The sequence below is a fragment of the Rana temporaria genome, chromosome 8, assembly GCF_905171775.1.
Source record: "Rana temporaria chromosome 8, aRanTem1.1, whole genome shotgun sequence".
Lineage (NCBI taxonomy): Eukaryota > Metazoa > Chordata > Amphibia > Anura > Ranidae > Rana > Rana temporaria.
Window position 1 is genome coordinate 140,438,424 of NC_053496.1, and position 26,125 is coordinate 140,464,548.

A 26,125-nucleotide genomic window follows, 5' to 3' on the forward strand; every position below is an offset into this window, starting at 1 on the left:
TGTTAAAGTCAATGGGCATTCCTTTCTGTCATTCCTTTTAGTATGTCACAGCGCCTTCCCTTGCCTCACAGAAAGCGCTCACCACCTATCTACAATTCTCCCACGTCCCATGACTAACACTCCACAACTACACACCGACTGAATACAATACACAGCCTTATATTTCACCTCAAATACCGCGAGAGCATAGTGTCCAATTAGGAGTTGGGCTTCCGCAAGATGGCGCCGGAGTCCGTGTTTGCGGACACTGCAGGAGAATCAATTCTTTCTCCAGCAACTTCCTTTCCCGGAGCCTGTATTCTGATTGGACACTGTATTCTCGCGTTGTATTGACGTGCAGGTCGCGGATGTAATGTAGGGTACATGAGATCGCAACATCGAAGATCCCCTGAGGTAACGAATGACCCGGTGTCCGTTCACGTAAAACAATTGGGCTTCTCAGCCTAGAGCCAGTACTGCATGCTGAGCCACATAATGTTGTCATTTTACATTAGTATGTATGTTCTATTTACTCCCATTTCCTGTGCCTTTGTTTTATCACAGAATGTCCGATGAAATCCCTATTGTGAAAGAACAGCTACAGTCAGAGCCTGAACAGTCACCGAGCAGCCCAGCTATTCCTGGCCCGTCTTCTGCCCATACTTCCTCTGCTTGTCCTGAAGATGTGGGACCGCAAAAACAACATGGCGGCATTGTACACATCAACCGCCAGCAGATCCAAGCCGTGGAAGCGGCCGATCAGGCTTCGGAATTGCAGGGATTGGGCTTGGCAGTGTACGATCAGGAGGTATTGGAGCGCGGAGTCCTCCAGCAAGTGGATGACGCCATTAATGAAGCCTCTCGGGCGGCACAGATTGCCGAAGCAGAAAAAGAAAAAGAAAATCTTTTGGACGAGTTACGGTAAGGAGGCCTTAGCAGATTAATGAAGGACGCGCGTATTTTTGAAATGTATGTATATAGCCAACGCTTTTCTTTTGGATAGTGTAAAAACTTCCAGTTTATTTTTTTTTGCAGCGCAATTCTCCCCATTTATACTTGCCTAGGTGGAAGCAGCCTCGCCGTCTCTGCACTGAGAACCGAGCACCGCGGATGACTCCGTTCTCTCGGCTCCCTGAACGGAGAGCTGCTGACTGACAATCAGCAGCTCTCCTCTGCTCCTCCATACTGAGCAGGGGCGGGGAGCGGCCGTCTCAGGCTCTTAGCGGCTCGCTGAGAGGCAGAGACAGCCATCAGTCCAGGCACCTGGCGGATTCAGACTGTTTGGCGCGGTGCCTGGACTGATTCCAGGCACCGCGCAGAGAGCCAACTTCCTGGCGACTGGCGTGCTCTGTACATCAGACCTAGGAGAAGCCCAGCCAAACAAGTTCAGGCTGGACTCCTCCTTTTCAATAAAATAATTAATAGTGCTACAGTAAACCTATATAGTAAAGTAGAGCTGTACGATTCTGGGAGAAATGAGAATCGGGATTTTTTTTTGCTTAGAATAAAGATCATGATTCTTGCGGCGTAACATCATCTTTCACATTATACAAACAAATTGGGCTAACTACTCCTTTTTTTTATTCATTAACCAGTTAAGGACCCCTTCACTCTGATATACCTCGACAGAAGGGCACAGGCACGTACCTGTACGTCGCCTTTAAGAGCCCAGCCATGGGTCGCGAGCATGCTGCCGGTGGCGCGCTCGCGACCTGGTCCTGTTCTCCGTGACCGGACCCGATCGCCGCCGGTGTCCCGCGATCGGGTCGCAGAGAGGAAGAACGGGGAGAGGTGAGTGTAAACAAATCTCTCCCCGTGCTTCCTAGTGTGGCTGTCACTGATCGTCTGTTCCCTGTGTTAGTGAACGATGATCAGTGACGTCACACGCACAGCCACGCCCCTCTACAGTAAGAACACTCCCTTGGGGCACACTTAACCCCTACAGCGCCCCCTCCTGGTTAACCCCTTCACTGACAGTGTCATTTTCACAGTAATCAGTGCATTTTTATAGCACTTTTCGCTGTTAAAATGACAATGGTCCCAAAAATGGGTCAAAAGTGTCCGATGTGTCCGCCATAATGTCGCTGTCACGAAAAAAAAAAAAACACTGATCGCCGCCATTACGAGTAAAAAAAAAAATTATTAATAAAAATGCCATAAAACTATCCCCTATTTTGTAAACGCTATAACTTTTGCGCAAACCAATCAATAAACGCTTATTGCGATTTTTTTTTTTTTTTTTACCAAAAATAAGTAGAAGGATACGTATCGGCCTAAACTGAGGGGAAAAAAAAGTTGTTTTATATATTTTTGCGGATATTTATTATAGCAAAAAGTAAAAAATATTGCATTTTTTTTTAAATTGTCGCTCTATTTTTGTTTTTAGCGCAAAAAATAAAAACTGCAGAGGTGATCAAATACCACCAAAAGAAAGCTCTATTTTTGTGAAAAAAGGACGCCAAGTTTGTTTGGGAGCCATGTCGCACGACCGCGCAATTGTCAGTTAAAGCGACACAGTGCCGAATCGCGAAAAAGGGCCTGGTCCTTTAGCTGCATAATGCTTTTGATAGACCGCTGCGCAAATACAGTGTGACATTTTATTCTCTGCTAAAAATATATATATATATATATATATATATATATATATATATATATATATATATATATATATATATATATAATGTTTGGGTGTTCTTCTAAGTAATTTTATAGCAAAAAAATAATTTTAACTTGAAACCAACAGGTGTCAGAAAAACGTTTTTAGTCTTTAAGTGGTTACATTTCGCTCATTTACAGACAGAAGTTTGATCTAAAGAACAAAACGTTACAATGTTTATAGTTGGCTAAGTGATGTTGTATAAATTGGCAGACTGCCTGTTTTGTTTTTTGTTTTGTTTTTTGACAGCTGTCGGCTTGAGCAGAGAACTTTGCATAGAATCGTGAAAATGCTTTATAAGATTGTGAGGGGGGCGGATCATTATCTCAATCCTTAATGATTATCTCTGTAGTAATAGCATTAGTAAAAGTGGAACTTCAGTCATTTTTTTCATCTATTAAATCGTCTGCCCTTATTGTTTTAATTTTGGATAGTAAAACATTTTTTTTTTTTCTGCCAGTAAATTATACAGCCCACTTCCTGTTTCTTGTGTGGTAAAAAGCCTAGGCTTATGACATCATGCACAGCTCTCTCCCTCTCGTAAAACTTTGCCAGGAGGGGGGTGAGTCATATGAGGTCCAATAAGAGCTGCAGAGCTGGAGGTGTGCCTCAGTGTAAATCCAGGAAGTGAACAGGCAGCAGCTCCAGCTGCCCACAGTTAAAATGGTTCCGTCCAAACTCAGTGGAGGGAGATTTTTGAAGCATATTTGCCATGTACAGTAGGGTTGTCCCGATACCACTTTTTTTTAGGACCGAGTACAAGTACTGATACTTTTTTTCAAGTACTCGCCGATACGAATACCGATACTTTTTTTTAAATGTGTCCCCAAATGCAGCCATGTCCCCCCCACATATGCAGCCATGTCCCCCCACATATGCAGCCATGTCCCCCCACATATGCAGCCATGTCCCCCCCCTATATGCAGCCATGTCCCCCCCCCCTATATGCAGCCATGTCCCCCCCCCCCTATATGCAGCCATGTCCCCCCATACCTAGATGCCGCCGCATGGGTTAAACTGTCACTCTAGCACACACTTGATGTCCTCAGTACAGATGGCACTGGTTTGGAACTGGCAGGTGGCACTGGTTTGGAACTGACAGGTGGCACTGATTGGCACTGGTTTGGAACCGACAGATGGCACTGGCAGGTGGCACTGATTGGCACTGGTTTGGAACCAACAGATGGCACTGGCAGGTGGCACTGATTGGCACTAGCAGATGGCACTTATTTGGAACTGACAGATGGAACTGGTTGGCATTGGCAGGTGGCACTGGTTTGGAACTAGAAGGTGGCACTGATTGGCACTAGCAGGTGGCACTGGTTTGGAACGGACAGATGGCACTAGTTTGGGACAGATGGCACTGATTGGCAGTGGCACTGGCAATTGGAACTGGTTGGCACTGGCAGGTGGCACTGATTGGCGGTGGCAGTGGCGGGTTGCACTGGCTAGCGGATGAAACTGGCTGGCACTGGCAGTTGGCACTCACAAATGGCACTGGTTGACACTGGCTGGTGGCACTGACAGATGGCACTGATTGGCGGTGGCACTGACAGATAGCACTGGTTGTTGGCACTGATTTATGGCGGCACTGACAGATGGCACTGATTGGCGGTGGCACTGGCTGTTGGCACTGATTTGTGGTGGCACTGACAAATGGCACTGATTGGCGGTTGCACTGACAGATGGCACTGGCTGGTGGCACTGACTGGTGACAGATGGCACTGGCTGGTGGCACCGATTGGCGTTGGCACTGACAGATGGCACTGGCTGGTGGCACTGACAGATGGCACTGGCTGGTGGTACTGACAGATGGCACTGGCTGGTGGCATGGATTGGTGGTGGCACAAACAGGTTGCACTGATTGGCACTGACTGGTGGCACTGGCTGGCAGTGACAGATGGCATGGCACTGGCTGATGGCACTGACAGATGGCACTGATTGATGGCACTGGCTGGTGGCACTGATTGGCGGTAGCAGTGGCTGGTGGTACTGATTGGCATTGGCTGGTGGCACTGACAGATGGCACTGATTTTGCGCTGAGTGTGTGAAACTGACAACAGAGAGGAGAGAGAGAGAGTTGTCAGAATTGAGCTCAATGTGGGGGTGGGCGGGACCCAGCAGCTAAATTACACCAGCCAATGATTATGCTGCTTTAGAAAGGGGGTGGGGCCACATACACGTAGGGGCCCGCCCAAGGTAAGCCTTAATTACCTGTAGGTTAAAGGGGTTTACAACCAGAATACTTCAGGTGGTAGAAGTTCTCTTTTACCACTTAGGAAGAAGAGTAAGTGCTTGACCCAAAGTTCAGCTGCCCCCTCTACTTCTTCCACAAAGCATTTCTTTCACTGCTCTCAAGCCTCCTCTTCCAGGACAAAGCCTCAATCCCAGTTGTAATGCCTGCTCCGCTGGATTTGGGTAGCTGCAATGCCGGTGATTCTGGCTGCTCCGGCCTGGCCCAGGAGGGCATAGTATAATGACATTGTGAACATGCTGATGGACTATGCTTTGCCTCTGTGTTCCTGGTTGCCATTACTTCAGCATGAAGGGAATATAAAACTGGTGACTTTCTTGTAAGGAGACATTTTGGTCCGGGTGATTCTTTTTCCTCAACTGGCTTTTTTATTATAAGATGGTTTCAACCTTCAATCATAAACAGGACATTGTTTTGCCTTCCCATTTCCCTGGCCTCATTTGACAGGACACTCCACACTTTAGATGTAGTTCGGACTGTCTAGATTTATCTGAAATTAGGTGAAGAACCAAAAAAGGGTCACATGGCTATGAAGTCTACTATTTCCCTTTTGGATCCATCAGCTTATCTCTCATGCCTATGGTCTGAAAAGAAAGACTCCACCTTTTCTGGTGATGGCTCATTCTTCCAAGAGTGTGGGTGCCTCCTGGGCTATCTGTCATCAAGCTTCAGTGGCTCAATGTCACAATGTAGAGAGAATAAGATTTCCTATCATCTGTGCCCAGTCTTGCCACACAGAGTTAATCCAGCTCTGAGCAATCCTCTTTTATTGTTCAGTGAAAATGAACAGACTTCCAGATAAAACCCTGTCTAAATACAAAGTCCTTTTCTCTCTCCTTGCTTTGAGTGACAGGTTATTTACATATCTAGCTCGGACATGTTTATCATATGTTATGTTATGTTTATCATAATATGAGGTGATCCACAGTATACAAAGTGGGAAATCCACCCCTCCCCCACATACAGTGATGAAAATAAGTATTTGAACACCCTTTTATTTTGCAAGTTCTCCCACTTGGAAATCATGGAGGGGTCTGAAATTGTTATCGTAGGTGCATGTCCACTGTGAGAGACATAATCAAAAAAAAATTCCAGAAATCACAATGTATGATTTTTTTAACTATTTATTTGTATGATACAGCTGCAAATAAGTATTTGAACACCTGAGAAAAACAATGTTAATATTTGGTACAGTAGCCTTTGTTTGCAATTACAGAGGTCAAACGTTTCTTGTAGTTTTTCACCAGGTTTGCACACACTGGAGGAGGGATTTTGGCCCACTCCTCCACACAGATCTTCTCTAGATCAGTCAGGTTTCTGGGCTGTCGCTGAGAAACACAGAGTTTGAGCTCCCTCCAAAGATTCTCTATTGGGTTTAGGTCTGGAGACTGGCTAGGCCACGTCAGAACCTTGATATGCCTCTTACAGAGCCACTCCTTGGTTATCCTGGCTGTGTGCTTCGGGTCATTGTCATGTTGGAAGACCCAGCCTCGACCCATCTTCAAAGCTCTAACTGAGGGAAGGAGGTTGTTGCCCAAAATCTCGCAATACATGGCCCCGGTCATCCTCTCCTTAATACAGTGCAGTCGCCCTGTCCCATGTGCAGAAAAACACCCCCAAAGCATGATGCTATCACCCCCATGCTTCACAGTAGGGATGGTGTTCTTGGGATGGTACTCATCATTCTTCTTCCTCCAAACACGGTTAGTGGAATTATGACCAAAAAGTTCTATTTTGGTCTCATCTGACCACATGACTTTCTCCCATGACTCCTCTGGATCATCCAAATGGTCATTGGCAAACTTAAGACGGGTCTTGACATGTGCTGGTTTAAGCAGGGGAACCTTCCGTGCCATGCATGATTTCAAACCATGACGTCTTAGTGTATTACCAACAGTAACCTTGGAAACGGTGGTCCCAGCTCTTTTCAGGTCATTGACCAGCTCCTCCCGTGTAGTCCTGGGATGATTTCTCACCTTTCTTAGGATCATTGAGACCCCACGAGGTGAGATTTTGCATGGAGCCCCAGTCCGAGGGAGATTGACAGTCATGTTTAGCTTCTTCCATTTTCTAATAATTGCTCCAACAGTGGACCTTTTTTCACCAAGCTGCTTGGCAATTTCCCCGTAGCCCTTTCCAGCCTTGTGGAGGTGTACAATTTTGTCTCTAGTGTCTTTGGACAGCTCTTTGGTCTTGGCCATGTTAGTAGTTGGATTCTTACTGATTGTATGGGGTGGACAGGTGTCTTTATGCAGCTAATGACCTCAAACAGGTGCATCTAATTTAGGATAATAAATGGAGTGGAGGTGGACAGGCAGACTAACAGGTCTTTGAGGGTCAGAATTCTAGCTGATAGACAGGTGTTCAAATACTTATTTGCAGCTGAATCATACAAATAAATAGTTAAAAAATCATAAATTGTGATTTCTGGATTTTTTTTTTTTGATTATGTCTCTCACAGTGGACATGCACCTACGATGACAATTTCAGACCCCTCCATGGGAGGGGAGAACTTGCAAAATAGCAGGGTGTTCAAATACTTATTTTCCTCACTGTAACACATCCTGGTAATATACAATGACCTGTGGATCACCTCATATTATGATAAACATAACATAACATAACATATGATAAACATCTCCAAGCTAGATATGTAAATAACCTGTCACTCAAAGCAAGGAGAGAGGAAAGGACTTTGTATTTAGACAGGGTTTTATCTGTAAGTCTGTTAATTTTCACTGAACAATAAAAGAGGATTGCTCAGAGCTGGATTAATTCTGTGTGGCAAGACTGGGCACAGATGATAGGAAATCTTATTCTCTCTACATTGAGACATAAAAAATAAAAAAAAGTTTGGGTTTACATCCACTTTAACCAAGCACATGCGCCGATTTACATCATAGGTGCAGTATACATTAAATATTTCCTAAACAGCGCACATTTAGGAGATATTTACAGTACCTAGAGGTACAAATCATAAAGGAAGGTATACAACCTCTTTAATGGGGTTGATGTGGAGGGGGTAAGTCAGGATTATCAGGTAGGAAGATGGATTAGTTTAGTCAGTGATGGTGAGGGCAGTGCAGGTAGGCCTAGACAGTTGGTGTTAAAGGGGTTGTAAAGGTAATTTTTTTTAAAATAACAAACATGTTATACTTACCTCCCGTGATAAAGCCGGCGGCCATAGCCGCAGACTGTATCACTCTGCCCTGCCCCCAGCACGCCGCGTCATTGAATGCGATTGACAGCAGCGTGAGCCAATGACTGCGCTGCTTTCTATCAACCAATGAATGAACCGAGAAGCCCGGCTGAGAAGTCAGCATGTTTGCGGTGCGGGACTTTCGATGGGTCAGGTAAGTAAACGGGGGGGGGGGGGGGGCACTGATCCTCGGATGTTTTTTCACCTTAATGCATAGAATGCGTTAACCAGAGCACTTTTTGCGATTCAGCACTGTGTCGCTTTAACTGACAATTGCGCGGTCGTGCGACGTGGCTCCCAAACAAAATTGGCTTCTTTTTTTCCCCACAAATAGAGATTTCTTTTGGTGGTATTTGATCACCTCTGTGGTTTTTAGTTTTTGCGCTATTAAACAAAAATAGTGTGACAATTTTGAAAAAAAATAATATTTTTTACTTTTTTACCATAATAAATATCCCCCAAAAATATATATATAAAAAAACATTTTTTTTTGCTCAGTTTAGGCCGATACGTATTCTTCTACATATTTTTCGTAAAAAAAAAATCGCAATAAGCGTTTATTGATTGGTTTGTGCAAAAGTTATAGCGTTTACAAAATAGTAGGTAGTTTTATGGCATTTTTATTATTTATTTTTTTCTAGTAATGGCGGCGATCAGCCTTTTTTTTTTTTTTTTTTGTTACTGCGACATTATGGCGGACACTTTTGACACATTTTTGGGACCATTGGCATTTTTATAGCGATCAGTGCTATAAAAATGCATTGATTACTATAAAAATGCCACTGGCAGGGAAGGGGTTAAGTATGTTCCCTGGGTGTGTTCTAACTGTAGGGGGGGTGGACTCACTAGGGGAAATGACTGATCGCTGTTCATACATTGTATGAACAGACGATCAGGCATTTTTCCCCTGACAGGACCATTCTGTAACAAGCGATCGTGGGTAACGCGCGCAGGAGTCAGGAGCGAGCGCTCCCCTAGTGGCCACTTCGCGAGGTGACTTTATACTACGTGCTGTCGCGCAGGGGATCCGACCTGCCGCTATAGAACTGCGGCGGCTGGTCGGCATGTAGTTAAAGCGGGGGTTCACCCTATCGACGGGAAAAAAAATAATTTTTTTTCTTTTACCTTTAAATCAGGCATTGTAGCGCGAGCTACAGTATGCCTGTCCCGAATTTTTTCCCCCCATACTCACCTTGTAGTCGTCCATCGAAGATACCGGGGAATGGGCGTGCCTCTGGAGACGGAGGATGATTGACGGCCGGCTCTGGCGCGTCACGCTTCTCCGGAAATAGCCGAAATAGGCTTGGTCTTCACGACGCGTGCGCATAGCCTGTGCGCACGCGCCGTGAAGAGCCGAGACCTACTCCGGCTGTCTTCGGGGAGAGTGACGTGCCAGGGCCGGCCGTCAATCATCCTCCCTCTCCATAGGCACGCCCATTCCCCGCGGGAGCCGAAATCTACGATGGACGACTACGAGGTGAGTACGGGGTTAAAAAAATCGGGACAGGCATACTGTAGCTCACGCTACAATGCCTGTCTCGATGGTAAAATCAAGTACGAGAGGGTGAACTACCGCTTTAAGGTGAAAAAACGTGTGCCTTTACAACCCCTTTAATAGGGTATTCTATAATCAGGACTGATGTAGTAATTTGTTGCCAGGCTCACCTCAACCGAATGGTTTGCTGTCTCCTTGGTGCCAGGGTTGGGCATGTGGTGGACTGGGTTGATAAATTACTGGGAGGGGTTGGGCATGACCAAGCTGTCTTGGTCCACATTGGAACCAATGACAAAATATATTGAAGGTGGAGGCTCTTTAAGAACCAATTTAAAGAACTAGGCTGCAAGTTGAAAGGACGAACCTCCAAGGTGATATTCTGTGAAGTATGTGGGGAAACACAGGAAAGGCAGGGGGAGATTAAAGAACTGAATGCATGGCTAAAGACCTGGTGAAAGAAGGAGGAATTTGGATTTGTAGAGCACCGGGCTGACATTTCATTGGGGTACAACATGCATGCTAAAGATGGTTTGCACCTAAATGGGGGGAGGGTGCATTAGATTTTTATAGGGCAGACGGGCCAGACAGGGGGTCAGTGCCTATTGGTGTGGGGAATGGGGGAGGGCTATGGCAGGTGATAATGTTCCCAAGTTACAAACAACCATTGGGAATAGTACTAGTTGTACTAAAATAAAAAAATATGCAAAGTAATTGTGCAAAATGTGACAATGAGTTAACATGTTTGTTCACCAATGCCAGAAGTCTGCCAAGAAAATAGTTGGAATCTTTGATGCATTAAAGCAGAGCTCCGCTGATTTTTTTTTTTATTAAAAGCCAGCAGCTACAAATACTGCAGCTGCTGACATTTAATATTAGGACACTTACCTGTCCTGGAGTCCAGCGCCGTCTGCAGCAGAGGACGAGCGATCGCTCGTCACTCTGCTGCCCCCTCCGCCATCCTCGGTGAGGGAACCAGGAAGTGAATCGCTCCGGCTTCACTGCCCGGTTCCCTACAGCGCATGCGCAAGTCACGCTGCGCCTGCTGACTGGCTCCCGCTGTGCTCTGGGAGCCGAGTGTTCCCAGAACACAACGGGGGGAGAACGGGAGGTGACGTCCTGCCCGCAGTCTGTGGGTGCAAATACCTGTTTTTAGAGAGGTATATGCACCCCCCTCCCCCTGAAAGGTGTCAAATGTGACACCAGAGGGGGGGGAGGGTTCTGATCAGCGGGAGTTTCACTTTAGGGTGGAGCTCCGCTTTAAGTGAACTATGATTTAATTGGTATTGCTGAATCTTGGCTTTATTCTTCTCATGACTGGGCTATTAATATTCCTAGTTAAGTCCATCAAAATGAAACATAAACTCCCCAAATCAAAACATCCATATTATCAACAAATCTCCCGGTGACTGAGTGTGCAGAAACGACAAAACATACGTGGCAGGCTGCTCGCACAAATCCTTTCCTACAGTAAATCATGCCTCTTACCGGAGACTGTGGATCCCAAATTATAGAGATCAAACTCTTCTCCACACACTTCTGTGTTATTCAGAGAGGATCTTCTAGAGGGAGATTGGGTAGTGTAGCTTTCATTACATTTGTGAGGGAGGCCTTCAAATCAGGCTGTTTATTTGTTTCAGGGATTTCTTTTATTTTTACATTGTGCCTGGAGCGGTCTTCCAGGTCTGCAATTTTTGATTTCATCCATGTGATGTCATCTTCCTGGGAGTTGAGCATCAATCAGATTGTTTAAATGTGGAGGCAAATTCACCCATTTTATCTTCAATATGTGACTCTATTACCTATTTCAGTAACATCCAATTTAAATTGCTGGGCTAGTGACACAATGTCTGCATGGAGTGTGCTACTTAGAGAGACTAACATGTCTTTCAATGTGGTGTCAAGCATTGGTTGATTAGCAGTGGGAAACTCTGATATAGAGTCTTGTAATTCTCTGTCATCAAGGGAGCCTGACAAGTCACTAATCTCCAGGGCTGGTTCAGATGCAGTTTGTAGCTTGTGTTTAACTTTAACTGGGCATTGGCATTCTGTGAGCCAGTGAAGTCTGGGGAGAAGAGCTTCAGGCGTCCCTATATCATGCTGGGAAAGCCATGCAGGGAGTGCAGAGATCTGCCGGCGCCATCTTGGCTGGAGAAGCAGCGGGGCTGTGTGAGAAAGTCCGTCATTCTCCTCATTTGAGTGCGGTCTTTGGTTCTCATGTTCTCTGAGATTTACTAGGTGGATGTTCAGGCCTCATCTTCTACCAGCTCTGGTGGTCAGAAAGAAGGTGCTTGTAGTGATTGTCCCACCCTAGGTGTCAACTTGTTTAGTCTGTCAAGTGAGCTATCCTGAAGGATGATTTAAGAAAACATGGAATAGTTCCTTTGCCAAGAATCATCCTCCAGGATGGTGAGCTCCCACCTTATTTTTTTTATTCTGTGTAAGGTTGTGTGTGTGTGTGTTTTTAGTTTTGTTTTGTTTTTTAAACAACTTTGCCATATATTTTTACTAAAAGCGAAGTATGGGTTTGGGGGTTATTGTAAAATCATACTTACCTAGGTGGATGCAGCATCGTTCCGGCGCCTCTCGAACATCGCTGATGGCTCAGTTTTCTCAGCTCACTGATTGGCAGCTCTCCTCCTCCTCCACGCTTACTGGATTGCTACTGTGAAGGGGCAGGGAGCGACCCTCTCAGCAACTCGCTCGGAGGCTAAAACAACCATAAGTCCAGGCACCTGGCGGATCCAGACTCCCAGATGCCTGGACTGATCTGTGTGACGTCGGCAGAAAACGGGTCTCAGAAGGGCAAAACAAATTGCACTCCTGTGTCTCGTAGGAGAAGTCTCCTTTTAAAGTTACTTAAAGCAAAACTTTCCATCTATTAAATCTTCTGCTGTGGTTTCAACTTTGGATATTCTTTTTTTTCTGCTAGTAAATACCTTATACAGCCCACTTCCTGTTTCTTGTCTGGTAAAAAGCCTAGGTTTATGACATCATGCACAGCTTCTCTATCTCTCTCTCTATCTATCTCTCTCTCTCATGAGAGTTTGCACCAAAGGAGGGGTGGGATGAGTCATCAGAGGGCCAATGAGAGCTGCAGAGCTAGAGGGCATGCCTTTGTGTGTCTGTGTTAATACCGGAAGTGAACAGGCAGCAGCTTCAGCTGCCCACAGTTAAAATGCCTGCAGCCAGACTCCCTGCAGGGAGATTTCTACAACATATTTGGCAAGTACGAAATCACAGTATATATATAAAATAATATGAAAAGTGGTTGGAGGGAAGCTTCAGAATGGCAGAGATGCTTTTATTACAAATTATGTAAGTAGACTACAGTTCCACTTTAAATGTCTGCTGTGGTCACAGAACTAAATATATTGTGTTTGCATCCCCCAATTTTCATAGTCTTTCCTCTTTTTTTTTTCCCACATCTGCAGTACATTTCTGTGTGAAGACATTAGTGCTATGGGCGGAGGCAGTTATTAATCTATATCAGCATTTTTAAAGGGTATTTTAGGGCATTTTTGAACGCAATCTGTTACAAATCATAACATGAGAGTAAGAGCCGGTTCACACAGAGTCGACTCGTCAGGCGACTCGGCCGCCTGACAAGTCGTGCTCCGCTCTGTTCAATGGAACCGTTCTAATAGGAGCGAATCAAGTTGCTCCGACTTAGAAAAAGGTTCTTGTACGACTTTGGGGGCGACTTGCATTGACTTCAATACAGAAGTCATTTTGCAAGTCGCCTCTGAAGTTGTCTTGAGATCGCCTTGCCGAGTCGCCCCCAAAGTCGTGCCGCCCCTGTGTGAACCGGCTTTTACAGGACTATATTGAGATATTGGGGTATAAGACTTTAACTGATGATTAAGCAGACCCAGACTGACAGTTGTTTTATTTTTCTTCACAGTTCCTGTGTCACCTCCTTGCGTCAAATCAACAAGATCATTGAACAGCTTGCTCCACAAGCTGCAGTCTCCAAAGAGATTGCTCGAAAACTGGAGTCTGTAAAACGGCAAAAACATAATAAAGTTTGTATTGTTCTTTGTGCTATGTTTTTTGGACAGTTTGTTTTTTATGTAGTATATTGGAGATGCATCTATAATTTGTTTCATTTGTGTACAGGAGAAAAGGAATCTACTGATGTATTTTTTGTTTTGCATAAGCAAATTCACTATCTATTTAGAGTGAGCCAATGCTCAAAGACCAAAAGTGAATTTCTTTGTGAAAATGTATTCTTGGGTTATCTGTAATGCTGGGCATAGATTGCTACAGAAGAATGATTTTTATCAAAAATCACCTTCCCAATGGAGCGGGCTTTACGCATGATGTCCTCTTTCAGAGGGTAGGAGTGAACTCTGCAAATTACATCACAAGGTTTAGAGGCAGGTCCCCTAGGGCGCAGGGCACGGTGTCCCCTATCCATTTCAATGGGTTTGCTCGGGGGGTCCCCCAGGAGGTCTTGAATAGGGTGTGCAGGGTGGTTTGCAAGTCCTCTGGGCCCTCTGATTTAGGCAGGCCCCTGATGCGGATGTTATTCCTGCGCCCCCTATTGTCCAAATCATCCACATGGTGTTGCATGTCCCTCAACAGCATGCGATAGTCTGCACCTTGTAGTTGAGTGCGATGCACTGCCAGTTTAGTTTCTTGCATTTGCTCCTCCGCCATCTCTACTCTGTCAGAGAGGTGTTTAAAATGAGTTTAAAGTACTTGGATTTCAGCTCGGCAGGTAGATTTAACATCTTCAATTAAGTGTTTAAAGTCCTCCTTGGTAGGTATGGCTTGAAAATATGCTTGCCAGGAGGGATGTGGCTGGTGGGGGGGACCGGTACCATCTGGTGCGGAGTGTAGTGGTGGGTAAAAGGGTGGCTGCTGAGATTGCAGGGAGGCCTTGGTCTGGGCCTGTGCAGTAGGCCACGCTTGGGTGCCCCGTGTTTCACTCCATGCTGGGAGCTGTGGTGGTGAGGAAGGCAGTGTCAGCGGGTCCCCTGTGTTAACAGGGATCAGAGAGCTAACTGCCTGGGCATAAGTGGCGGCATGGTCCGCATCCCATCCTGCGGTTCTGGTGTCTCTGAAGCGGGATTACCTCTGCGATCTAGGGGGAGCAGGGGCCGGGAATTAGGCCTGCTGTGTCGTGAATTGCCCCTGGAGTCCTGCTGGGGTAGGCTCAGTGAGCTGTGCATGCGAAGGAGCTGGCAGGGGGGGAAATCCTTGGAGTCCCAGAAGAAGCAGGAGAGCCGGGACCCTCTGCTCCCTGCTGAAACCGCTGCTTCTGGAAGAGAATTCCACATTCTTACCACTCTTACAGTAAAGAACCCTCTACGCAGTTTATGGTTAAACTGCGTCTTTTCTAACCTTAGTGAATGGCCGCACGTCTTTTTAATTTTCTCTTTCACAGAAAAGTTGTATCCCTATTGTGGGGTCACCTGTATGGTATTTGTACTATGAAATCATATCCCCTCTCAAGTGTCTCAAGTGTCTCCTCTCCAGAGAGAATATGTTCAATGCTTGTAATCTTTCCTCATAACTAAGGTCCTCCAGTCCCTTCATTAGCTTTGTTGCCCTTCTCTGGACTCTATTCAGTTCCAGCACATCCTTCCTGAGAACTGGTGCCCAGAACTAGACGGCATACTCCAGGTGCTGCTGGACCAGAGTCTTGTCGAGTGAGAGAAGTATCTCTGGAGTTAATCCACTTTTTTAATGCATGCCAACTCTCTGTTGGCTTTGCTTGCAGCTGCCTGGCATTGCATGCCATTGCTGAGCCTGTCATCTACTGGGACCCCCAGGTCCTTTTTCCATCCTACATTTCCCCAGAGGTTCTCCCCCTAGTGAGTAGATTGCATTTGTGTTTTTGACACCCAAATGCACAATTTTTAATGTTTTAATTCGTTCAGATCTTTTTGCAAGGTTTCCACATCCTGCGGAGAAATTTTTGCCCTACTTGCTGAGTCCCATCATACTTGCCTCATATAAAGTCCTGACAACCCTTTCTGTATACCAGATTTAGGGATGGAGATGCATGGTCACATATGCATCTCATGTAAAGTCCCCAAAAAAAATCTTTCTTGCTTGGCTTTAGTATCGTCCACAAATACTGAGATTAAGCTGTTTATCTCACCGTTCGGGTCGTTTATGAATAAATTAAAAACAATTGGTCCTAGGACAGAACCCTGGGGGACCCCACTTTCCACACCGGACCATTCCAAATACTCCCCATTTATCACTACCCTCTGAACTCGCCCCTGTATCCAGTTTTCAATCCATATACTTACCCTATGGTCCATGCTGACAGACCTTACTTTGTACAGTAAATGTTTATGGGGAACTGTAGCCTTTGCAAAATCCATAGACGTGGTGTATCTGGGTCTTTCTTTATCTAGATGGCAGCTCACCTCCTCATAGAAGGTTAATAGATTGGTTTGGCAAGAACGATTCTTTACCACTTAAGGACAGAAGGTGTTTTTCAGATTTGGTGTTTACAAGACTAAAACATTTTTTTTGCTAGAAAATTACTTAAAACCCCCAAACATTATATATATTTTTTTCTAACACCCTAGATAATAAAATGGCGGTCATTGCAATACTTTTTGTCACACCGTATTTGCGCAGCGGTCTTACAATCGCACTTTTTTGGGAAAAAAAATCACTTTTTTGAATTAAAAAATAAGACAACAATAAATTTGGCCCAATTTTTTTATATATTGTGAAAGATAATGTTACGCCGAGTAAAATGATACCCAACATGTCACGCTTAAAAATTGCGCCCGTCAAACTTTTACCCATAAAAATCTCGATATGCGACATTTAAGAAATTCTATAGGTTGCATTTTTTGAGCTACAGAGGAGGTCTAGGGCTAGACTTATTGCTCTTGCTTTAACGATTGCGGTGATACCTCACTTGTGTGGTTTGAACACTGTTTTCATATGCGGGCGCTACTCGCGTATGCGTTCGCTTCTGCGCGCGAGCTCGTCAGGACGAGGTGCTTTAAAAATACATTTTTTTGTTTTCGTATTTATTTTTATTTATTTTAGATTTTTTTTACACAAGTAAAAAAATAAAAAATGTATCACTTTTATTCCTATTGCAAGGAATGTAAACATCCCTTGTAATAGAAAAAAGCATGACAGGTCCTCTTAAATATGGGATCAAAAAGATGTCAGATCTCATATTTAGACTTAAATGCAAAAAAAAAACTGGAAATGTTGTCATTTAAAAAAATGACAACAAAAAAATGTCTCTTTAAGACGCATGGGCGGGACTGACGTTTTGACGTCACTTCCGCCCAGCAATGCTATGGGGATGGGTGGGGGCCCTCTTGCCCTCACTCGCATCACCACACAGCAGGCAGCAGGACCTGATCGCCTCCGCCGCTACCGACGGCTCCGGTAAGCGGCGGAGAGAGCGGCGGGAGGGGGGGCCTCTCCCGCCACCGATAACAGCGATTTTGCATCCGAGACCGCCGTTATCGTTGACAGGACCACTCACTGAAGAGATGGATATCTCGGTTGTGGCAGCAGCTGCTGCCGTTACCGAGATATCCATCTTTAAAAAACCGACGTAAATTTACAGTGGGCGGTCGTTAAGTGGTTAATGAATCCATGCGGATTACTACTAATGATACAGTTTTCATTACTAAAATCTTGTATGTGTTCCCCTTAATCCCCTCCAAGAGCTTACAAACTACTAATGTTAAAGGAGAAGTATGGGAATTGAGTTTTTCCCATATTTATATTTACCTCGGTGGATGAAGCATCAGACCAATGTTCCATCTGTCCCCCGCCGTCTGTGTACCGAGCCACCGAACATCGCCGCTGGCTCGTTTCTCACAGATCCCCGAGAGGAAAGAGGCTGATTGTCAGTCAGCCTCTTTCCTCTCTGCTTCTCCACGCTCATTGGAGCGCTTAGCCGTGGAGGGGCGGGGAGAGGCTGTTAGCGGCTCGCTGAGACTGCCATCAATCAGGGCAGCTGGCAGATCCCTACTTGGGAAGTCGTGATGACGCGCTGCCCCGACTGATGGCAGTGACGTCAGCGGAGAGCGGACTTCAGACCGCTCTCTGCTGAAAACAGGTCACAGGAGTGCAAAACAAATTGCACTCCTGTGACCCAGAGGAGAAGCCCAGCCGAAAAAGCCCAGGCTGGACTTTTACTTTAAGCTAACTGGTCTGTAGTTCCCAGGGATATATCTTGGTCCTTTTTAAAATATTGGTACTACATTGGCTTTTCTCCAATCAGCTAGTACCATTCCTGTCAGTAAAAGGTTTGTAAAAATTAGGAACAATAGTCTGGCAATTACTTGACTGAGTTCATTAAGGACCCTCGGGTGCAAGCCATCTGGTCCCGGTGACTTATTAATGTTCTGAGGTTGCAAATAGGATTTGTTACTGTAATTACCTCTTTAGTCAACCTACCACTAATGCCCCCAATACTACCCTCAAGAATTTGTTCCACACTGACTAGCTCTACCTCTGCTGCTGCCGCTTGGTTCCCCTTCTACTTTGCTGAGCGTGTTATCTGGGCTCCATCCTGGGATGGTTGCTCCTCTGTGCCTTGCTTCCTAGACATATTGATCTCTCAAGGTCGTTTGTTAGAGAGGGGGGAGTTGGATCCTCCTGCCTGGTCTCCCCGTTCCTCCCGCAGTGCCCTCACTCTATCTCCCTCTCTCTCCATCCAGATCCTGGCCGCCTCTCACCCCTATTGTGCACACAGACGCCGCACCAATGGGGCCTGTGACGAAATTTTGCGGTCCTGCCAATCATGTGTAGCTCCATGTCTAGCGCGGCCTCTGCTTTTCATTCAGTCCAGGGGGAAACGGTGGCATCTCCGGTCCAAGCCCCAATGCACCACTAATGCCAGAGTCACTGGGGGGTAGTCGAACGGCCCTCCAAGCGGACCCTGCTGCAGCCTCCAGATCGCCAGGCACGCCGGGTGTGTTTGGAAAAAGACAGATACGGAGCAGAGGAGAGACACCTCACACGCTCACTCTCTCCTGGTCACGCCCAGAAATGGTTTAGTGGGAGGAATACCAATGGTGCTCTGTGTTCGTGACGTACAATAAAGAAGATAGGATTTTTATAACAGCTTACCTGTAAAATCCCTTTCTTGGAGTACATCACGGGACACAGAGGTCCCGCCCCACTTATTGGGATATATATATATATAAATAACTTTGCTACAAAAACTGATGGGGGTTATATAGGGGGGAACTTCCTGTCTTTTGAGTGTACCTGCGTCCATTGACCTATAGGTGGCGTATAACCCACATAGTAATTACTATGGTGCTCTGTTTCCCATGATGTACTCCAAGAAAATGATTTTACAGACAAGCTGTTATAAAGGGAGGGAGTTATCCTTCCCAATTGAGCTACCCTCGTCGCAGTTGATGTAGAGGCGCTCTATTCAAGCATCCCACATGATTGGGGGATTCACACGATCAGTTTGTTTTTACAAACAATGGAAACGTCTCATTGGCCTTTGAACCAATTCATTTTGGACCTACTTGAACACATTCTCAAAAGTAATGTGTTTCTGTATGCTGGCTCCCACTACCTCCAGGTTCAAGGTGTGACTATAAGGACCTCTTGTGCCCCCTCCTATGCCAACCTGGGGGGAGGGAGCTGCAGCTTTTTACCAGGAAGGACTTGACGATGTACCTGTGCCACATTTTAATGTGGCACAGGTACATTGATGACATCCTCATTGTATGGACAGGCCCCTTCACAGAATTACATAGTAGGTGAGGTTGAGAAAAGTATTACCTTGTATATCCCTGTATGTTGTGGTCGTTCAGGTGCGGCCGGACCATAGTCTTGTGGAGCGGGAGAATTATCGTTTTATCTCTGGAGTTTTAATCCCCTTTTTAATGCATGCCAATATTCTGTTTGCTTTGTTAGCAGCAGCTTGACATTGCATGTCATTGCTGAGCCTAAAATTTAGTAGGACCCCCAGGTCCTTTTCCATCCTAGAATCCCCCAGTGTATAGAGCACATTTGTATTTTTGCCACCCAAATGCATTATTTTAAATTTTTCTAAATTGAACATCATTTGCCATGTAGTTGTCCACCCGATTAATTTGTTCAGATCTTTTTGCAAGGTTTCCACAATTTTTTATTTATTTTAAAACCGGTGTATAAATAAAATCAAGTAAAATAAATAAGATTTTTTTTTTAAAGCGCCCTGTCCTGACGAGCTTGCGCGCAGAAGCAAACGCGTATGTGAGTAGCGCCACATATGAAAACGATGTTCACACATGTGAGGTATCGCCACGATCGTTGGTGAGCGAGAGCGATAATTCTAGCCCTAGACCTCCTCTGTAACTCAAAACATGCAAACTGTCACCTATGGAGATTTTTAGGGGTAAACGTTTGACGCCATTCAGCGAGCGCAATTTTGAAGCGTGACATGTTGGGTATCAATGTGCTCAGCGTTACACTATCTTTCACAATATAAAAAACAATGGGGGTAACGTTACTGTTGTCTTATTTTTTAACCACTTGAGAGCAACGCTATAGACAAAAGACGTCTACAGCGTGGCTCTCAACTGCCGGGTGGACGTCCCTGGATGTCTTCCTGTTTACATTCCCCTCGCGCGCTGTAATGGGGTGCATATTTATAGCACCGTTCGCTGAATAAATGTGAATGGTCCCAAAACAGTGTCAAAAGTGTCTATGTCCGCCGCAATATCGCAGGCCTTACAAGAATCGCAGATCACCGCCATTACTAGTAAAAAAAAAATAACAACAATGTTATAAATCTATCCCCTATTTTGTAGGCGCTATAACTTTTGCGCAAACCAATCAATATACGCTTATTGCGATTTTTTTTTTTTTTTTGATTTTTTTTTTTACCAAAAATATGTAGAAGAATATGTATCGGCTTAAACTGATACATTTTGTTTTAAATGTTCTGTCTTTTTTTTGTTTTATAGCGCAAAAAAGAAAAACCGCAGAGGTGCTTAAAAACCATCAAAAGAAAGCTCTATTTGTGGGAAAAGAATGATAAAAATATCATTTGCGTACAGTTTTGTATGATAGTGCAATTGTCATTCAAAGCTGAAAATTGGTCTGGGCAGGAAGGGGGTTTAAGTGCCCAATAAGGAAGTGGTTGATTAAAAAATAAAATAAAAAAAAAGTGTGCTTGTAAGACCGCTGCGCAAATGCAGTGTGACAAAGTATTGCAATGACCGCCATTTTATTCTCTAGGGTTTCAGATTTTTTTTTTATAATGTTTGTGGGTTTTAAGTAATTTTCTAGCAAAAAAATACAGAGTCTGAAAAACAGGCTCGGTCCTTAAGTGGTTAAATGCACATATCATTTTTTTGGAAATAAGTGGGTCTGGTGAAAGGATCGCTCTGATGAAAACAATTCACAACTCCTGAATAAAAAGTATGTTTTTTTTTTTATGTCAGGATCAGCAACTGAAGAAGATCAAAGCTAAACAAAGACGCCTGGCTGTGATGTTGGGAGAGAATCAAGAGGAGATGGATATGGAGCAAGATAATTTAGGCGATACAGAAGGTGATTTTCTTATAGGCATCTCCATCAGTGGCTAAGCAAAACCATTTTACACTTTTACAGCTACAGGGGCTTTGAAAAGACGTATTGGTGTCGGCACAAAATAATGAAAGTGAAACACAGTATTTCTGATTTAGTCTTAGAACATTTTTTTTTAAAATAAATTGTGACATTAAAAACTGAGGAATAATTAGATATGTGCTGAGTGTGTATTTTAGTGAATTTAACTGCTAAGCTTGGTAATTTTTTAGGCCTCCAGATGGCGTACTTGACCAGTTTCCCTGTCAGGGTTAAGTCTTGTCACACTGATGATTAGTTTGAATTGTGGTTGTCTTTAATTTTTTAATGTTTGTTTTTCTATTTTCCAAACTCAAATTTGTTCACCTTTTTTTAATGTTTTCTTGCCAGATGTGTTAACCACATCATTGGGTAGTATGATGATGCCTTGCCAAGATAGTGAGTGGGAAGATCTCATCCGTACTGGACAGATGACCCCGTTTGGTACAAAAATTCTCCCAAAAGAAGATCGCAAACCACGACGCCTGATGCTCAATGATGCCTCAGACTTTGAAAAGTACCTTGCTGATCAAGCAGAGATGACGGCTCATAGAAAGCGTAACTTAACTCCTAAAAAAGAGAGAAAGAAACCAGCAGTACAAGAGGACCCCACAAAAATAAATAAAGCAAATCAACTTTTAACTATTCCAAGTGCCGAGAAGAGATTGAAAAAGAAGATGAGGAAATTACAGAAAAAAGCTTTTCAGACTCAGTTCAGGACAGGAATTCCACGTAAAAAAAGTTCAATCCCTGAAGAAGGTAGCCAAGGAGATGATAGTGAGGGATCTGTTTACACATCTGAGACAAAAGAGGAGAGCATAGATGTGGATGAGAATGATGATGATGATGAATGGGTGCCAGATAGCCCAGGCTCTGATTATGAGTTGAAACCTCTGCCTCGGAAAGCAACTGCCAAAAGACCCCGACAGCCAGTTTTAGATCCAGAGTTTCTTCCAAGTTCTGATGAAGACGAGGAAGAGTTCTCCAACACGGCAAAGGGTAGACGGTGTAGAGATGATGGAAATTTTAAGTACTACAAGCATCGCCTACGGTAAGTTAACGTGTGGTGTGTATGCAGTGTATTTTATTTGAAGTAGTCGTCCTAATTCCTGCTTGTTTTGTTTACTTTATTTTTTCAGACAGTGGCATAAGCAGCAATCTAAAGAGGCAGAGCAGCATAGAGCAGCTGAGGAGTCCGAGGACAGTGATGTGGAGTTTGATGAGAGTTTTCGAATACCTGGAGTTCTCTGGAAAAAGCTGTACAAGTACTGATCTCTCATGTTTGGTTGTCTTAACGTGTGAATGGATTCCTATTCTAAAGAACAAAAATACTTATACTTTTTCTGAGTTTATATGCAGCTAACTTCAAGTAATTAGACACTAGCATAAAAGAAAGCTGCAGCGACATCTCCTATATAACCCTTCCTACCCACTTTTTTGGTACAGGGTGCTATACAGGTCCACTACATGGTCTGCCAGCGGCGCAGTGCTTTCCATAAAGAACACTTTGGGGGTTATGCCCATCAAGGAGGGTGAAGCCAGGATAAGGCTCGTTCCTAAAATCTTGCTTCTGGAACAATATGACCTGCTGTTGTAAGTTCAGGCTACAGGTCTTACCTTGGCCCAATGTGCTGTGTTCAAATCTGAGGTCTAATGAAGTACTGGCTGCAGCAATTTAAATGTGTCTCACAGCCTTAAGCAGACCTTTTTACTCATGTCCACCTTTTCCCCAGGTTACCACTAAGGGTAATCATAGTGCGGTGTAGGTCTTATCTTTCTGTGCATGCGCACCATTTACATTCCAATCATGAAACCAGCCCAGCCTTAGCTCCTGTCAGTATACAGCACCGTAATCTGAGGATGCTACCTGAGCTACAGCTGCCAAGAGTGCCTGACACAGACCTCATTAACCCTTCTCGGTCTGCGAAGACTATTGTGAGTACCCATCTAGACACAGTAGACACTGCACATGTCAGATCCATAGGTGAAGGGTCAGAAGGACCTTGCTAGCTTCTAATCTGGTAACTGGGGGAAGTAGTCTCTTCCCAGATTGGCCCTGGTTCTGTCCCTGGGTTGGTAACGGCTCTCTCTATGTATATGTGGTACAATGGTAACCATTTATGGATAGTGTTTCACTGGGTACTGAAGGTGTGAAGGCCTATGGTGACTTTGTCATGAACGACAATTAACCTTATTTTTCTGCCCTTCATAATTAACAGTATTACTAGGCAGGGCTCATACTCCTTGCATTTCTTTTTAATGAATACCAAACATTCTCTGATCACCGATTGGACAAGGTCAAGAGTAGTAGTGGTGACATTATGCTTTTCAACTTGTACAATCAGAGATTTCCTTGCCCGGGACTACTACAGTGATTGTCAGCTTCAACATCAGTCCCTCAGGTATGCATGCTTACAAGGATCCAAGTTGAACACTTATGCATTTTGTTGCATTTAAAGCTGAACTCGAGGTATAATCTTAATTGCATACTTACAATTGAACCCATGCAAGTATTTGTATACCTATGGGACTGCAGGCTGACAAACGCTGTAGTAGTCCTGTGCAAGGCATTCTCTGTTCTAATTGAAAAGCATGATGTCACCACCCCTCCTCTCGACCTATTCTAATCAGAGAATGTCTGATATTCATTGAAAAAAATGCAAGGAGTGTGACCTTCTGTGGTCTGTATGCAGTGGGGCAGCTGCTCAGCACAGGTGGCCACTTTAGTAGCGCAGTCTGCTACAATAATTGTCAGCTTCCACAGCAGTCCCTTAGGTATGTGCCCAAATATTGAAAAAATAAAAAGTGGAATTACATTTTAAATGTTTTATTAATGAGTTCATGTTTATAAAACTATTTATTATGTACTTAATGCTTCGCTCTTCTTGCATATCTGTTATATATATTTTCCATTATTTTATATATATATATATATATATATATATATATATATATATATATATATTTATATTTATTATATATATATTTATTATTATTATTATTTCATTCGTTCTTTCCTTTTTTACAGGTACCAGCAAACAGGTGTCCGTTGGCTCTGGGAACTGCATTGCCAGCAGGCAGGGGGCATTCTGGGAGATGAGATGGGATTGGGTAAAACTATCCAGATAATTGCCTTTCTGGCAGGTCTAAGCTACAGCCGAATAAGGACGCGAGGCTCTGATTACAGGCAAGTGGCTGTCCCGTAGTCTGCCAGTCTGAGCCTGTCATGAATATTTTATCAGAATTATTACAGAGAGGGGGCGTACCTGCTGAATTATTCACTGCATTTCAATTAGATAGTTCCTTTAATTCGTTTAGTGAAAGTAGGGGGTGCTTTAGAGGCAGTTAACGACAAGGAGGGGAGTTGCAGGGCACGGGAAATTAAAGAGCTAACACTAGTAATGAATTCTTGGCTTGTGCATCTGTGTCTGAGAATTCAGTACATGTCTTTCAGCTTGGCTGCTTGATACCCAGGATACTAAGTTTTTGGCCATAGAAATGTGGACATACACATAAAGGAACAGAGCAAATCAAACTCTTGGACAAAGAAAGCAATGATGAATACAGACAGCAGTGTATGCTAGCAGGGATGTTTTACTCTTATCATTTTTTTTTCTTAACCACTTCCAGCCCTTGGGTGGAAGTGATTATACCAGGATCATGGCTGCTTCCCGTTATCAAAAATTTCAGCTGACAGGCTTTCATGTAAAATTAAACCAAGCAGCTCTACAGCTACCCAATCACTTTTACAGGGCGCAAAAGGCCCTCGCCTTCTGCCTCTGCCCACCCACCATGGTTCCCTGGCTCTCCTGTACTATCAGGGAGCCGGGGACCACAGGGAGGAACATTTATTCTTACTTTTATTTTGTCATAAATGAAGCCAGAAGCAACATGTATTGCCTGGTTTTGGCCAGGCAAGCATCTGTTCAAACTGATCTCGGATTGATATGTGCTCTGTAATATGCAATAGTACCTCCCATTAGATGGGAGTCACTGTTCTGGTTTATGCTGGTGTGGTATTCTCCTGTAGTAGGACTATGGTAGACGTAAATACATTTGTAAGTTGGATGATCTTAAGTTGATCCTGGCCGCTATATCTATATCTCCCCATATAACCCAGAAATATTTCGTCAGCTCATTTCCTTTGCAGATGTTTCACCCCAGATGCCAATATTGGTACTTGTAGATTTTAATAGTGTAGTTGATACAAAGCGGGACAGATATCCAGCTCCAAGGTCAATGACTGATGGGCATCTCTACCCCTTTGGGCAACTATACAGGGAATTGGGACTGTATGATATGTGGATGAAGCTACCTCCCGAAGAATATGCTTATACATGTTGCTTGAAAACACACAACACATTATCAAGAATTGATTTGGCTTTGTGTTCGGCTGATCTCATACCATACATAGCAGATGTAAATATTGAACCTCAAGGGATTTCAGATCACTCCCCTCTTGGTTACTCTAACATCAGGGCATCGAGCGTCTAATATGTCATGGCGGCTGAACCCCTTTTTGCTGGAATTATTTCCCAAAGAGGATGCCATTTCCACTCGAATTGTGGATTTTTGGTCCCTCAACTTGGGCTTTGCTTCCATACGAGTTGTATGGGATGCTTTAAAGGCCTATCTTCAGGGAATGTTAATCCAGAATATAAGTATTATTAAAAGTGCCTCCCGTAGAGAGCTTGAGCTTGCAAAGGCTGATGTCTCCACGGCTGAAGCCCTTTACATTCAGAATCCCTCTCTGGATATCCAACAGGAATGGCTTTCATCTCAAAATAGGCTGAATGAACTGTTGGAATCTAGAGCTAGGAATAAACTTCTTTCAGAATAGACTTAGCTTGGCTGACGGAGAGACGAATGGTAGACTATTGGGGTTGTTCAGGTGGGGTGTTTTTTTTTTTCCTTGGGTTTTGTTTAATGTGATTTTGTTTGTAAAATTTTGTCTGTATTGTCTCAATGTTCTTTGCATATAAA

General features: G+C 44.2%; 1 protein-coding gene across 1 annotated transcript in view; it reads left to right on the top strand.

Moving 5' to 3' along the window:
• Nucleotides 1–303: 303 nt before the first annotated feature.
• Nucleotides 304–26,125, top strand: part of ERCC6 (ERCC excision repair 6, chromatin remodeling factor) — a 79,197-nt gene continuing 53,375 nt past the window's right edge. Inside the window, exons 1-7 of the mRNA XM_040320781.1 lie at nucleotides 304–393; nucleotides 544–900; nucleotides 13,485–13,605; nucleotides 20,980–21,088; nucleotides 21,494–22,193; nucleotides 22,282–22,407; nucleotides 24,171–24,329. Coding sequence (XP_040176715.1) covers nucleotides 545–900; nucleotides 13,485–13,605; nucleotides 20,980–21,088; nucleotides 21,494–22,193; nucleotides 22,282–22,407; nucleotides 24,171–24,329 — 1,571 coding nt within the window. The 5' untranslated portion in view covers nucleotides 304–393; nucleotide 544. The remainder of the gene's footprint in view (nucleotides 394–543; nucleotides 901–13,484; nucleotides 13,606–20,979; nucleotides 21,089–21,493; nucleotides 22,194–22,281; nucleotides 22,408–24,170; nucleotides 24,330–26,125) is intronic.